The sequence below is a fragment of the Enhydra lutris genome, unplaced genomic scaffold (genome assembly GCF_002288905.1).
Source record: "Enhydra lutris kenyoni isolate GAN:26980312 unplaced genomic scaffold, ASM228890v2 scaffoldscaffold21, whole genome shotgun sequence".
In the NCBI taxonomy this organism is placed as follows: Eukaryota; Metazoa; Chordata; class Mammalia; order Carnivora; family Mustelidae; genus Enhydra; species Enhydra lutris.
The window spans coordinates 48,573,006-48,587,322 of record NW_019154105.1 but is presented as its reverse complement, the minus strand read 5'-3'; the positions used below and the strand labels follow the sequence as shown (position 1 = coordinate 48,587,322).

The following is a 14,317-nucleotide window of genomic DNA, read 5'->3' as shown; positions in this document are numbered from 1 at the left end:
TCATCAGTTGCCTACAATACCCAGTGCTCATTACTTCAAGTGCCCTCCTTAATGCCCACCAGCCAGTTACTCCATGCCCCCCGCCCCCCTCCCTTCCGTCAACCCTCACTTTGTTCCTTATAGGTAAGAGTCTCTTACGGTTTGCCTCCCTCTCTATTTTACTCTTATTTTAATTTTCCTTCCCTTCCCCTATTTTCATCTGTTTTGTTTCTTAAACTTCACATATGAGTGTAATCATATGATAATTGTCTTTCTCTGACTTACTTATTTTGCTTAGCACAATGTCCTCTACTTCCATCCACGTCATTGCAAATGTCAAGATTTAATTCTTTTTGATGGCTGAGTAATATTCCATTATATATGTATACCACATCTTTTTTATCCATTCATCTGTACATGGACATCTGGGCTCTTTCCATATTATGGCAATTGTAGACAATGCTGCTATAAGCAGTGGGGTTCATGTGCCCCTTCAAGGCAACACATAATAACATTTTAAGTCCTTTATAGCCTGTGAGGCCCATGGCATAGTGCTCTTGCCTGGCTATCCTCATGACCTAATTTTCCTTCCCTGTCTCCTTTGCTTACTTCCTTCAGCCACATCAACTTTCTTATTGTTTTTTGAAGAGTAAGCCCACTGTGGGCTCAGCGATTTCGCACTCATAGTCCCTCCACCCTCCACTTGGATTATTCATCCTTTTTAAAATATTCACATGGTTTCCCCTTCTCTTCATTCAGGTTTCTGTCACCTTCCCAAGGAGGCCTTCTTTGACATCTAAGTAAAAATAGTTGCCCCTACACCCAGCTCTATTTTTCTTCCTAGAACTCATGACTCCATTAGTTCATTCATTCATTTACTTTACTTACTTACTTACTTACTTACCTACTTACTTACGGAATGCTTCTTTAGTTTCTTTTAATCTGGAGTCATCTCTCCTCCAGTTTTTTGTAAAACATGAATTTCTTTAATGGACTTTATATTATAGAGTAGTTTTAGGCTCCCATCAAAACTGAGCAGGAAGTACAGAGAGTTTTCATATTCTTCTTGCCCCTACACATGCACAGTCTCCCCCATCATCAACATCCTCCATAAGAGTGGTACATTTGTCACAAACTATGAACCCACAATGACAGTTCATTATCTCCAAAGTCCATAGTTTACCTTAGGGTTCGCTCTTGGTGGTACATTCCATGAGTGGGGACAAAGATATAATGACATATATCCATCTTCATGGGGTCATACAAAATTTTTTCACTGCCTTAAACCTCCTCTGGGCTCTATTTAGCCTTCCCTCTTCCTTAACCCTTGGCAATGACTAATCTTTTTATTGTCTCCATAGTTTTGCCTTTTCCAGACTGTTGAATAGTTGGAATCACATGTATGTAGTCTTTTCAGATGGGCTTCTTTCACCAAGTACTATGCACTCAAATTTCTTCAATATGTCTTTTCATGCCTTGATAGCTCATTTTTTGGGGCACTGAATAATATTCCATTGTCTGGAAGTAGCACAGTTTTTTTATCTGCTCACCTACCAAAGGACATCTTGATTGCTTCCAGGTTTTGACAATTGTGAACAAAGCTGCTGTAAACATCCACGTGCAGGTTTTTGAGTGGACACAAGTCTTCAGCTTTTTTTGGGGTAAATACCAAGGAGTGTGATTGCTCGATTGTATGGTAAGAGTATGTTTAATTTTGTAAGAAATGTCAAACTGTCCCATATATTTTTTAGTCTATTTTTTTATTGAGGTACAGTTGACATGAAATATTATATTTGTTTCAGGTGTACAACATAATGATTCAATAGTTGTATAAATTATGAAACAATCACCACCACAATAAGCCTAGTTAACATCCATCACCATACATGGTGACAAATTTTTTTCTTGTGATGAGAAATTTTAAGGTTTATTCTCTTAGCAACTTTCAAATATGCAATACAGTATTCTGGATTATAGTTGCCATGCTGTTCATTACATCTCCATGGTTTATTTATTTTATAACTAGAGGCTTGCACTTTTTGACCTCTTTCACCCATTTTGCCCTCCCCCAATCACCCACTTCTGTCAACCACCAATGTGTTCTCTGTATCTATGAGGTTGTTTTACTTCTTTATCCATAAGGGCAAGGACTTCATCTAATGCTTGGAATGAGGTCTGGCATATGCTGGATGTTCAACAGAAAATGGTAGAAAACAATGAATGAATAAATGGATCCAAGGCAGGCTGAGGGCTTACAGTAACTTGTTATTTCTTAGCAGCAGGGATCTGTAGATCTTCATGTTAATTCTCTTCCCTCATTCTCTGATTCCTGGTATTCCCAGGCAATTCTCTCATTGCCTGGGAATAGCATCTACTCACCAAACTTTGCTCTCACATCTTCTGCTGATTTATCACCATGACTTACTCACAGCTCCCCCCATGCTGCTACTGTCTCTCCCTGTGCATCTGTCCAACTTCTACTCCCTCTGCCAATCTCCCAATTTCCCTGACTTTCCAGCTGAAATTCTAGAGGCAGAGAATCTCATTGGGTCAGTCCATTTCCCATTTAGGCAGAGATTTTGGACCTTTGACTGTGTTCTAGGTCACATGTCCATGTTGATTTGATCACATCTGTCCATAGGCACAGAGCATGGCAATGTAGACATAGATTATTCCACTCAGCTGAGGACACACAGATGCAGTAGTGGCCTGTGGATCAAAACATGAGGTCTGCAAACTCTTTCTATGAGGCCAGCATTACCTTGGTCCCAAAACCAGACAAAGACCCCACCAAAAAGGAAAATTACAGACTAATATCCCTGATGAACATGGATCCAAAAATTTGCACCAACATACTAGCAAATAGGACCCAAAAGTACATAAAAAGGATTAGCCACTATGACCACGTGGGATTTATTCCTGGGCTGCAAGGGTGGCTCAACATCCACAAATCAAATGTGATACAATACATTAATTTAAAAAGGACAAGAACCATATGATCCTCTCAATAAGTGCAGAAAAAGCATTTGACAAAATACACCATCCTTTCTTGATTAAATGTCTTCACAGTGTAGGGGTAGGGGGACATACCTCAATATCATAAAAGCCATATATGAAAAGCCCACATCGACTATCACTCTCAATGGGAAAAACTGAGAGCTTTTCCCCTAAGGTCAGGAATATGGCAGGGATGTCCACTCTCACCACTATTGTTCAACATAGTATTAGAAGTTCTAGCCTCAGCGATCAGACAACAAAAAGAAATAAAACACATCCAAATCAGCAAAGAAGAAGCCAGACTCTTACTCTTTGCAGTTGACATGATACTGTATGTGGAAACCCCAAAGATTCCACCCCAAAATTTCTAGAACTCATACAGGAATTCAACAACATGGCAGGATATAAAATCAATGCACAGAAGTCAGTTGCATTTCTATACAGTAACAATGAGACAGAAGAAAGAGAAATTAAGGAATTGATCCCATTTACAATTGCATCAAAACCCATAAATACCTAGGAATAAACCTAACTGAAGACGCAAAGGATCTGTACTCTGAAAACTATAGAACTCATGAGAGAATTCGAGAAAGACACAAAGAAATGGGAAAACATTCCATGTTTATGGATTGGAAGAACAAATATTTTTAAAATGTCTATGATACCTAGAGCAATCTATACATTCAATGCAATCCTTATCAAAATACCATCAACTTTTTTAATAAAAATAACAAATAAAAATAACAATCCTATAATTTGCATGGAACCAGAAAAGACTCTGAATAGCCAAAGGAATGTTGAAAAAGAAAACCAAAGCTAGTGGCATAACAATTCCAGACTTCAAGCTCTATTTCAAAGCTGTAATCATCAAGACAATATGGTACTATCACAAAAATAGACACACAGACCAATGGAACAGAATAGAGAACCCAGAAATAGACCTTCAACTCTATGGTCAACTAATCTTCAACAAACCAAGAAAGAATATCCAATGGAAAAAAGACAGTTTCCTCAACAAATGGAGTTGGGAAAATTGGCCAGTCACATGCAGAAGAGTGAAACTCTACCATCTCCTTACACCATACACAAAAAATAGACTAAAAATGGATGAAAGACCTAAACATGAGGCAAGAATCCCTCAAAATCCTAGAGGAGAACACAGGTAGCAACATCTTTGACCTCAGCCACAACAACTTCTTGCCTGACATATCTCCAAAGGCAAGGGAAACAAAGGCAAAAATGAACTATTGGGACTTCATCAAGATAAAAAACTTTTGCATAACAAAAGAAACAGTCGATAAAACCAAAGGACAACCAACAGATTGGAAGATATTTGCAAATGTCTTATCATATAAAGGGCTAGTGTCCAAAATCTATAAAGAACTTATCAGACTCAACACCCAAAGAACCAGTAATCTAATCAAGAAATGGACAGAAGACATGAACAGATATTTCTCCAAAGAAGACTTACAAATGGCCAAAAGACACATAAAAAAATGCTCAACATCATTCAACATCATTCAACAATCAAAACATTTGATTCAAATCAAAACCACTATGTGATATCACCTCACACTGGTCAGAATGGCTAAAATTAACAAGTCAGGAAATAACAGATGTTGGTGAGGATGCAGAGAAAGGGGAACACTCTCACACTGTTGATGGGAATGCAAGCACTCTGGAAAACAGTATGGAGGTTCCTTCAAAAGTTGAAAATAGAGCTACCCTATGACCCAGCAATTGCACTAATAGGTATTTACCCTGAAGATATGTGTAGTGATCTAAAGAGGCACCTGCACCCCAATGTTTATAGCAGCAATGTCCATAATAACCAAACTATGGAAACTATGGAGAGAGCCCAGATGTCCATTGACAAAGGAATGGATAAAGAAGACATGGTATATATACACAATGGAATATTTCTCAGCCATCAAAAGAATGAAATCTTGCCATTTCCAATGACATAGATGGAACTAGAGGGTGTCATGTTAAGCGAAATAAGTCAATCAGAGAAAGACAATTACCATATGATTTCACTCATATGTGGAATTTAAACAAAACAGAGGAGCATAGGGGAAGTGAGGGAAAAATAAAACAAGATGAAATCAGAGAGGGAGACAAACCATAAAAGACCCTTAATCATAGTAAACAAACAGGGCTGCTGGAGGGGAGGGGGCGTGGTGGGGATGTGGGAACTGGGTGATGGACATTAAGGAGGGCACGTGGTATAACAGGCACTGGGTGTTATATAAGACTGATGAATCACCGAACTCTACCTCTGAAACTAATAATATACTATGCTAATTAATTGAATTTAAATTAAAAACAAGAAAACAAAAAACCCTAGTTCCAGGCTGAGTAATTCATACTTTAGGGAGAACCTGAAGTTCTCTGAGAAAAACAGTGATGAACCAGATCTTTGTTTCCAGAGGTGCTTTGGGTCTTCCATCAATCTTCGGGTACCCCATGAATGAGACAGTTTAATGGTGGAAGGGGATGGCACCCCGAGGCGAGTTAGGAAGCCACGGCCAGGAAGAGCTGATAATGCCTCTAACCAAACCAGCCACGGGGAAAGTCAAGGCGAGAGGGCAGAAGCAAGTGGGTCCTGAACCTGAGGATTTTCCCAGGCACAGGAGGTTGGAGTTCATCAGAAAGGCTGGTTTAGACACGCAGCTCCTGAAGTCATTGGGGAGGAAGAATTTACTCTGCCCTTCACGGTCCTTTGAGCTGGAGTAAGAATCAAATTGACATGAGACAGATTAGCAAGAGAAAACCAAATTTAATAGGATAGTTATGGGAATCCACACAGGGAAATCCCAAAGACTGTGAGGGGAAGTGACACAGGAGCTGAGGTGGACAGGGATCCAATGACACAGAGGTGAGAAGGACCATTAGCAGGAAGGTGAGAAGAAATCTTTGGAAAACAAAGGTGCCCTGTTATGCAAATCAGTTTCTTAGGTAAAGAAGAATCTTTATTAATAGTGTTCTTCCTGGTACAGGCAGGCAGTTGAGAAAGAGGTAAAAAAAACTTTTCCTGAATCTGCTAGGTTTAGACTGCTTTTTATTTTTTTTTAAGATTTTATTTATTTATTTGACAGACAGAGATCACAAGCAGGCAGAGAGGCAGGCAGAGAGAGAGCGGGAAGCAGGCTCCCTGCTGAGCAGAGACCCCCCCTCCCCATGCGGGGCTCGATCCCAGGACCCTGAGATCATGACCTGAGCCGAAGGCAGCGGCTTAATCCACTGAACCACCCAGGCGCCCCTAGACCGCTTTTTAAAAGAATTTTTTTAAGATTTGATTTTTAAGTAATCTCTACACCCAACCTTGGGCTCAAACCCGCAACCGAGATCAAGAGTCAAAGCATCATGGACTGAGGCTGCCAGGCACCCCTGATTCCTTTTAACTCAAAATAGTGTTCATGCCACAGTGACCCACCTTGGACCCTCCCTCTCTTGGCCCCTACAAAGTCATAAAGAGATTAGTTAAAACTATAGGGTGCATGGTGTGGTAAGAGGTAAGCCAAGACAGATATTTGGGGAACTCTCTTGGATGTAAAGAACACATCAAAGGAGAAAAGCTTGAAAAATGATCGAAATCAGAAATATTTATAGAGATAAGTAGACACTCAGAGAGTCACAGAGGCTGATAAAAACAAGGAAGTGTTTCCTGTCCTTATTTTCTCATTCTTAAAAGTTCAGATCCAGAGGACCCTGCATTAGATCCCACTCTATTCCAAACCCCAAGCTTCTAGTCTGACTGCCTGCAGAAAGCAATGTACTTTATGAAAATTCACAATATTCTAAAAATACATCAGCCGGGCTACAGTGCCACAATTAGTGGATCTGCTGTCCCAGGAAACCCTCATCACCATTTTGCTTAGATCAGAGAGTGGATTAACTTTGATGTCTGTCTGAACCCCATGTGAGCCACCACTGGTGGTCTGCTCCCTGCAAGCATTCAATCTTCACATCCAAGGGAAGAAGGAGAAATGTGCCAGATAGGAGTCTGAACCAATTTTTTTTTCTCAGTGATTGAGATGAAAATATGCACCCTAGGCCTCCTGACATATCTGACTTGCATCCTGTCTCCTTCTATCCCTTGAGCTCTCTCCCCCTTTGCTCAAAGACCTCTCCCCCACCAATCCAAATTTCCTTCGGCTTTGGTAAACATTAGCATAGCTATGAAGTCCCTGGCCCCTTGTCTATGCCACATGTTGGAGGTGACTGTGGGACTTTCTGCATCTATGAGGTCTTCTGTTGGTATGCAACCAAAATAGACTCTGACGAACTAAAATCCAAAAAGAGTTTACTGGAAGTATATGGGTGGCCTGCAAAATATAATGAACCACGGAGAATAAGACTGCAAGGGGGGATAAAAAAAAATCTCTAGGAATACAGGCAAGTGGAAGATAAGCAATCATCTTATCAGGACATCAGCAATGAAAGAAATCTACTGCAACAGTACTGTCTGTCTGTCCCAGGGTCACCAAACTCCCAATTCTTATTTCTGGGAGAAAGGAAACAGTTGGACCAGGTTGGAATTGGACCCACACTCAGACAATATGAACTCACTGACTTTGCAAGGCAGAGTACACTGGTGATAATCACAGGTCTCCGGAGCCAGCCAGACTGGATTCGAATCCTGGCTCAGCCGTTTAGTAGCTATTGAGCTAGTCATTCTTGCTATGCCCCCAGCTCCTCCCTATGCAAATGCAGAATCAGGAGCTATTATTAGAGAAGGTTGAGGGACCAAAAAGCAATTACTATCCACCGCCGCATCTTATCCCTCTGCCACACTAGAGATGCCATGAGGACAACAGACTCTCTTGTTAATTCACTGCTGGCTGCAGTCACCAGCATTTGAAATGTGCCTGGCACATGGTGCTTGGCTCAGTAAACCTTTGTCAAATACACAAATGCTGATGTTTCCTTTTCGTGTTCCCAATCAACTAGTGCAGTGCTTTGCTGGAGTTGGCACACAATAAGTATTTGCTGATTGAATCTGTGAGTCAGTGGGATCCTCAGAAACGAGGAGAACATGGGGACCAAAGAGATGAACCTCTATTTGGTAGGACTCAGTGGCAAGCAAGTGCTCGGTAACTAATTATTGGTGTGATCATGCGAATAAGGTGATTATTGTATCTGTATAGATTGTGGCCCGGCCACCGGTCAGACTTAACTCTTTAGATTCACATGAGGGGACAGAGAAGCCACCAGGTTACTTGCCACTTGGAGATGGGGGTGGTTCATTTGTCCCACATGAGTCCGTGTCTGCCTTGGAGGCACTGCTGGTGGCTCATGAGGACATCTTGGCTTTCAGGATGTGGGTAGGGCTCATCCAGCCATCTGGAGAGCTTGTTCATGGAGACAGCCTAGTCTCAGGGAGGAGAAGCCAGTCAGATTAGGAATCAAGAAAACCAAAGCCTGGTCCTGGCTCAGCTAATGTTGTGTGACCCTAAGAAAGGTCTCTGGATCTCAGTGACCTGCTCTATAAAATAGGGTAATCCTTGACTTGCAGCTCATAGAATTGTTAAAGCAAATGAAATCACACTCGTGGTGACTTCCTCTGGAACTCCTATTGTTAAAAAACAAACAGAAAAAACAACTAAACTGGCTTCAGTGAAGAGGGAACCTCATTGGTTCATGTTACTGAGGAAGTCCAAAGGCGAATCCCTTTCAGGTACAGCTGCCTCCAGGAGCTCAAATGTAATGTCAGCAACTGATTCTCTCCACTCCCTAGCTTTCCTTCTGCCGTACTGTCCTCATTCTCAGTCTCTAAATGGTGCTGCCCAGGGATTCCAGCATCCAATCCTGTCAAATTTTCAATCAGATTTCCAGCAGCTGGAAAACACTATGACTGGCTCAACGTAGGTCATGTAGCCAGGAGGATGCAGCGATACTGGGTGATCAGGCCTGGGTCCTGTCCCGATTGATCCTCGTGGTGTGGGAGCTTGGTCAGGCTTGGTTATATACTTAACTCTCAGAGCTGGAAAAAAAAAATCATTGGGGTGCAGGGGGCACTGAGGAGAAGCCCAGTTTCACGGACTGAGATGGGAGAGGAGGGGTTTGCCAAAAGATATTCTGGGGTGATTAATAGAAAGATAAGTGGAGGCTGAGCTGCTAAAATGACAAAGGCACACTACACCTGGGGTTTTATATCACTTGACAGAAAGCATGCATCCCAGCTCCCCTCTCTGCAGGGAAGTCCTCTGTTTTCCCCCTAACAAGCTCCTGCTAGCTTCGGAGCAGCCCCCGCCTCACCCTACAGTCATCTGTCTTCCTCCACTGAACTTCTGCAGCCCTCAGGACCCTATCACTCATTGGTAACAAGCTGCGCCGGGTCATTAGTTATCTTTTTATGTAGATGTCCTGTCTCTTCATCCACGTGGCAGGATCCCGGACAGCAAGGGTCACATCTTACTCATCTTGGTGTCCCTGGTCACACTTTGTCTGGTGTTTGGGGGCATGGCAGTTAGTCCATAAATCTGCTGACAGATCGAACACCTGATTTATATGCTTCTGGAACCACAGAGGTACACAGTAGCTTGACTGAACTACAAAGCTACAGAGAGAGAGGAAACCTGTGCTCTCCACACCGTTTTGGAAAGATCATAGATCTTTTCCAGACTCAATAATACTGCTGGGGTCAGGGTGAATGTCGGCTTGCTCCCCAGCCTCCAGCTGCTGGTAGCATTCTTATCTATAAAGGATTGAGTGAAGGCCCAAGGAACCTTACTCTCAGCTGCTCAATACCTCTGGGTAGCTCATATGCTCTCATAGCCCACCCAGAAGGATGGAGAATGGGAGTCATAGGAAGGGGAACAGGATGTTTATCCTCAGTAGCCCCCACCCCAGGCAGTAAGGCAAAACCCTAAGATCCCGTCAATTGGACTGGCCACTGGCTCTCTGAGTTGCACTGACCGTATTTATCCTTACCTCATTGGTAACCCAGACATTCAGCAAGAGGGAACGGCGAGAGAGAAGGGGGATAGAAAAACGGAGTCAGAGCAAATCTTCCTTTAGTTTAGACGACGTTGAAACAACACTGCTCCCCTGCTACTGTTGGTCCAGAAGTCCCTGTGGCTCCGTTTAGAAGCCCCCTGCAGGCCGTCCTGGGGCAGGCCAGTCGCCCCTTCGTCTCTCATCTCTTCCAACAGTCCTCAAGGAGACCCAATGACTTGTGCAAAGCCGCGCGGCCAAGCCGGGGTTCCCTGATCTGTAAAATGGGCCAACTGATATTATGAGGTTTAAATCAGCGAGTCACAGAGAACACGCAGCTTGAGGTAGAAAGGCACTAAAATCAAATGGTGGGGTGGGGAGAGAATGAGGAAGCCTGGTTGATAAAGGAGGGGGTGATAAAAGAGGTCAGGAGAATGGTGCACTTAGGGGGAACTGGGCTGCGGGCTGCGCAGGGGCCAGAAGAGGGCCGGTAGGATCCAGCCAAGCAAGAGCCCCATTCACCACGCCGCGGGCGCTGGGCAGGCGCAACCTCCACCGAGGCAGCGCTGGGGAAGCGGTGAGCCGCACAGACGCCCCGCGCCGGCTCCCGCCGGCTCCGCCCACCCATAGCCACGCCCCCGGCCCCACCCCTGCACTATCTCGCCCCGCCCTCCCCCTAGCCCCGCCTCCAAGGCCCGGAAGCGAAAGCAGCTCCGCCTCTTCCGGGTGGGGTCACGGCCCGGCGGCGTGAACGGCGGCTTCCAGTGTGCGGGTTTCTCAGCGGGTCGGGGCAACCCCTTACCCGGCGCTATGTCCCGGAACCTTCGCACGGTGCTCATCTTCGGCGGCTTCATCTCCCTGATCGGCGCCGCCTTCTACCCTATCTACTTCCGGCCCCTCATGCGGCTGGAGGAGTACCGTGAGTGACCTGTGACCCCGCGCGGTGGCCTGGTCTCAGTAACACCCCTCCCACCCACACCTGCTCGTGGGGCCGTGGAAGGAGCTTGGCTCGGGAGTCAGGCAGTGCCGGGTTCGAGTTCTGCTGTGTGCGGCTTTGTGACTGTGGACAAGTTTGACTCAGTCTCTCGTACTCTCAGCATCCGCATCTGTAAATTGCTATTTGTAATCAGTAAAATAAGACCGTTCAGTGTCCATTGAGACTCCCAGGTGGTAACGAAAGCAGTCGGCACATAGTAAGTTGACACTAAATACTAGTTCATGCTCACAGGTAACATTCGTGGAACGCTGACTGTGTCAGGTTAGGCATAACATTGGATCTTTTAATATCCACAACCTTGCTTCGAGGTAGGTATTTTAATGCCCGTTTCACAGGATGGAAAACTGAGGCTCAGAGAGGTTGAATAAGAGGCCCAAGGTCACAGAGCTAGTAAGTTGGAAGGCGAATATTCCAGCCCTGCCCAGTGTCTGCAGGGCTTCTCCCACACTCGGAAGCTGGGAATGGTGGTATTGGAGGGAGGCAGACGGAGCCCTAATCTTCCTGAGCCTGAAGGTGTTTTTATTGCACTCCATTTCCACTCCCAGAGACAGCTTTAAGCGGAAATGTTTCAGACCTAAACTGTTATCCTGGGTTTTTGAGTTTTCCTCAGGTCTTTTTTCAGATTCTTCTGTCTTCCTTCATTTTTAAGCGGGTTGCTCACATGACAATGGTGAATACCCTGGGAGTAATTTTCCTCCTTAATCATTCAAGTTCTATCATTCTAAAAGCCAAACTCTCCTTCCTGGAGACCTATACCTCAGCAAAGATTAGCACTTTGATACATCTGAAACCATCTGTCAGAGAGAAAATATTAGGCATTAGAGGCTCATTTTGTTCTCCAGGAAACCTGAATCATCTTGAAGATGGAAGAGGGTTAGCCCTGCCCCCTGGAGAATATTAGCAGAGGCTGAAAGCCTGGCGATTTGAAGACAAAAGCTCTGTGTAAACGCTCTGCCTGTTACAAATGCTACAACATTTGGTTTCTGGAGGCAGAGCCTTTTAAGTACACAGTCACGTTTCCTGGTAGCTTCTTTCATCACCCAGCATTGAAATGGCCCTGTGCATTCCGCCTTCCAGCCTACGTTCAGGCACCACATGTGCAGTAGACAGAGGGTGGGGTGAAGCCCCGCATAATCTGCTTCCATCATCCTGCCTGGATCCATGCCCCAGGCTGTCTTCTTAAGGCATCTAGAATTGAACTTGGGACGGGGGGCTGTGCTTTGGGTCCCGCTGGGAAAAGTTCCATTATGAAGACTAAAGCGGTGACTCTCTGCTGGTGACGATTTTGTCCCCCAGGGCATGTTTGGTTCTATCTGGAGACATTTTTTCTCATCACAGCTGAGGGCGGAGTGGGGTGGTGTGGGTGCTACTGGCATCTAGTGGATAGAGGCCAGGGACGCTGCTAAACGTGTGCAGTGCACAGGACAGTCCCCACAACAGAATCACCCGGCCCAGGATGTGCATGGGCTGAGACATGCTTGTCCATCCAACGATGAAGGTGTGGACTTGTGCCATGTATCCCCAGCACTTTATATATATTAGCCCGTGTAGTTTTCACAACCATCTTTGTAGCTGCTGTGTGATTATCACCCCCACTTTATATGTGGACAGACTGAGGTATGGAACAGTTAAGTGACTGTACAAGGACCCACAGCCAATGAGTCAGATCTGGGATTTCAACCAGTGTGCTCAGTCACTTCTTCATCCAACAGTGGAGTTTATAGGGCTCAATTTATAAGTTGGGGGGTATATTAAATGAGATAATAGGTATAGAAACACCTAGTATGGTTTATATTAGGCGTCCCATAAAAACGTTTTAAAAATAAGGAGCCATAAGACAGGGATGTGAGACAACGAGATGTAAGCAGGGCTGTCGGACCTGGCAGTAAACTGGGGTCCTGGCAGGTGAGGTATTGGTGACCAGGCCATGGATGAAGCTGCAGTTTGTTTCAGCGCTTGAACCAGAATCTATGTAGCTTCTTTTGCATTTTTTATAACTCGGATTTTAGCAGTGACTGTGTACCTGGTACTGTGTTAGGTGCCAGGTGTACATAACCAGACCAGATGGTAAGAGCATTCTGTCCATCTCACTGTCCCCACTGTCCTCCAACCCACTTCCCTCACCCGCTCCTTGTACTCTAAGCTGGTCTCCCTGCTTCTGCCAGGCCCCAGCTACCAACTCATTCTCCACTCAGTGGCCACAGTTGTCTTTTTGGTTATTCTTTTGTTGCTGATTTCTACCTTATTTGCATTTGTGGTTAAAGAATGAGGGCTGTATGTTTTTGATTCTTTGATATTGGTCAGGATTTGCTTTGTGGCTTAGTACAGGTCAGTTTTGGAAATGTTCCTTCTGTGCTTGCAGTGAGTATTTGTCATCGTTGGGTACAGAGTTCTGCATATGTTGATTCCAGACCAAACTTCTTAATTCTGTTACTGAGGTATATTTAGACCGTATTATTAGGTGCACACAATAGAAAATATTCTGGAGATTTTTTTTTTTCCCAATTACCATTATATGAAGGGTCCCCTTTGTCCCTGCTATTCCTCCCCAGTTCTATTTTATCAATATTAGAGTTACCATCATTGTTTTGGTTAGTATTTTCCTCTTATTAGTTAATATTTATCCTCTTCGATTTGGCGCCTGTCTTTGTTTATTTATTTAAAGATTTATTTATTTGAGAGGGGCACCTGGGTGGCTCAGTGGGTTAAGCTCCTGCCTTCAGCTCAGGTCATGATCTCAGGGTCCTGGGATCGAGCCCCGCATCGGGCTCTCCGCTCGGCAGGGAGCCTGCTTCCCTTCCTCTCGCTCTCTGCCTGCCTCTCTGCCTGCCTCTCTACCTACTTGTGATCTCTGTCTGTTAAATAAATAAATAAAATCTTTAAAAAAAATTTTAAAAAAAGATTTATTTATTTGAGAGAGAGTGAGAAAGAGCGGGGGAGAGACAGAGGGAGAGGGAGGCAAGCAGACTCCCCACAGAGTGGGGGCCCGATATGGGACTCTATCTCACAACCCTCAGATCATGACCTGAGTCGAAACGAAGAGTCAGACACTCAACTGACTGAGCCACCCAGGGGCCCCTTGGCATCTGTCTTCAAATCTCATAACCAGCCTAAACTGGATTTTTTAACCCAATCTGATAATTTCTCCTAACTGTTGGATTGAGTTCATTTTCATATATGTTTTCTGATATATTTATTTGCCCCATCTTACCTTGTGTTTTCTATTTGTCTATTTCTATAACATTTTTTTATCTTTTTCTGCAACTTCAAGCTTTCTTTTTCTCCTCTATTCTTTTGAAAGTTCTACATTGTATTTTTATTCTTTCCTGTTTACTGTTTCAAGTTAGTCAGTATCTTTATCCTCCTAGGAAATATACAAAGACCTGGGGAGAATGCCTTGGTCCT

At 44.2% G+C, this 14,317-nt stretch overlaps 1 protein-coding gene across 1 annotated transcript; it reads left to right on the top strand.

The window, feature by feature from the left end:
• The first annotated feature begins 10,651 nt into the window (after positions 1–10,651).
• Positions 10,652–10,842, top strand: LOC111149173 (small integral membrane protein 20). The gene has a single exon (XM_022506113.1). The coding sequence runs from the start codon at positions 10,726–10,728 to the stop codon at positions 10,840–10,842; it is 117 nt and encodes a 38-aa protein (XP_022361821.1). The 5' UTR covers positions 10,652–10,725.
• The last annotated feature ends 3,475 nt before the right edge of the window (positions 10,843–14,317 follow it).

Excerpts from the sequence above, each read along its gene's own strand:
- LOC111149173 (XM_022506113.1), top strand. The coding sequence starts at position 10,726 with ATGTCCCGGAACCTTCGCACGGTGCTCATCTTCGGCGGCTTCATCTCC.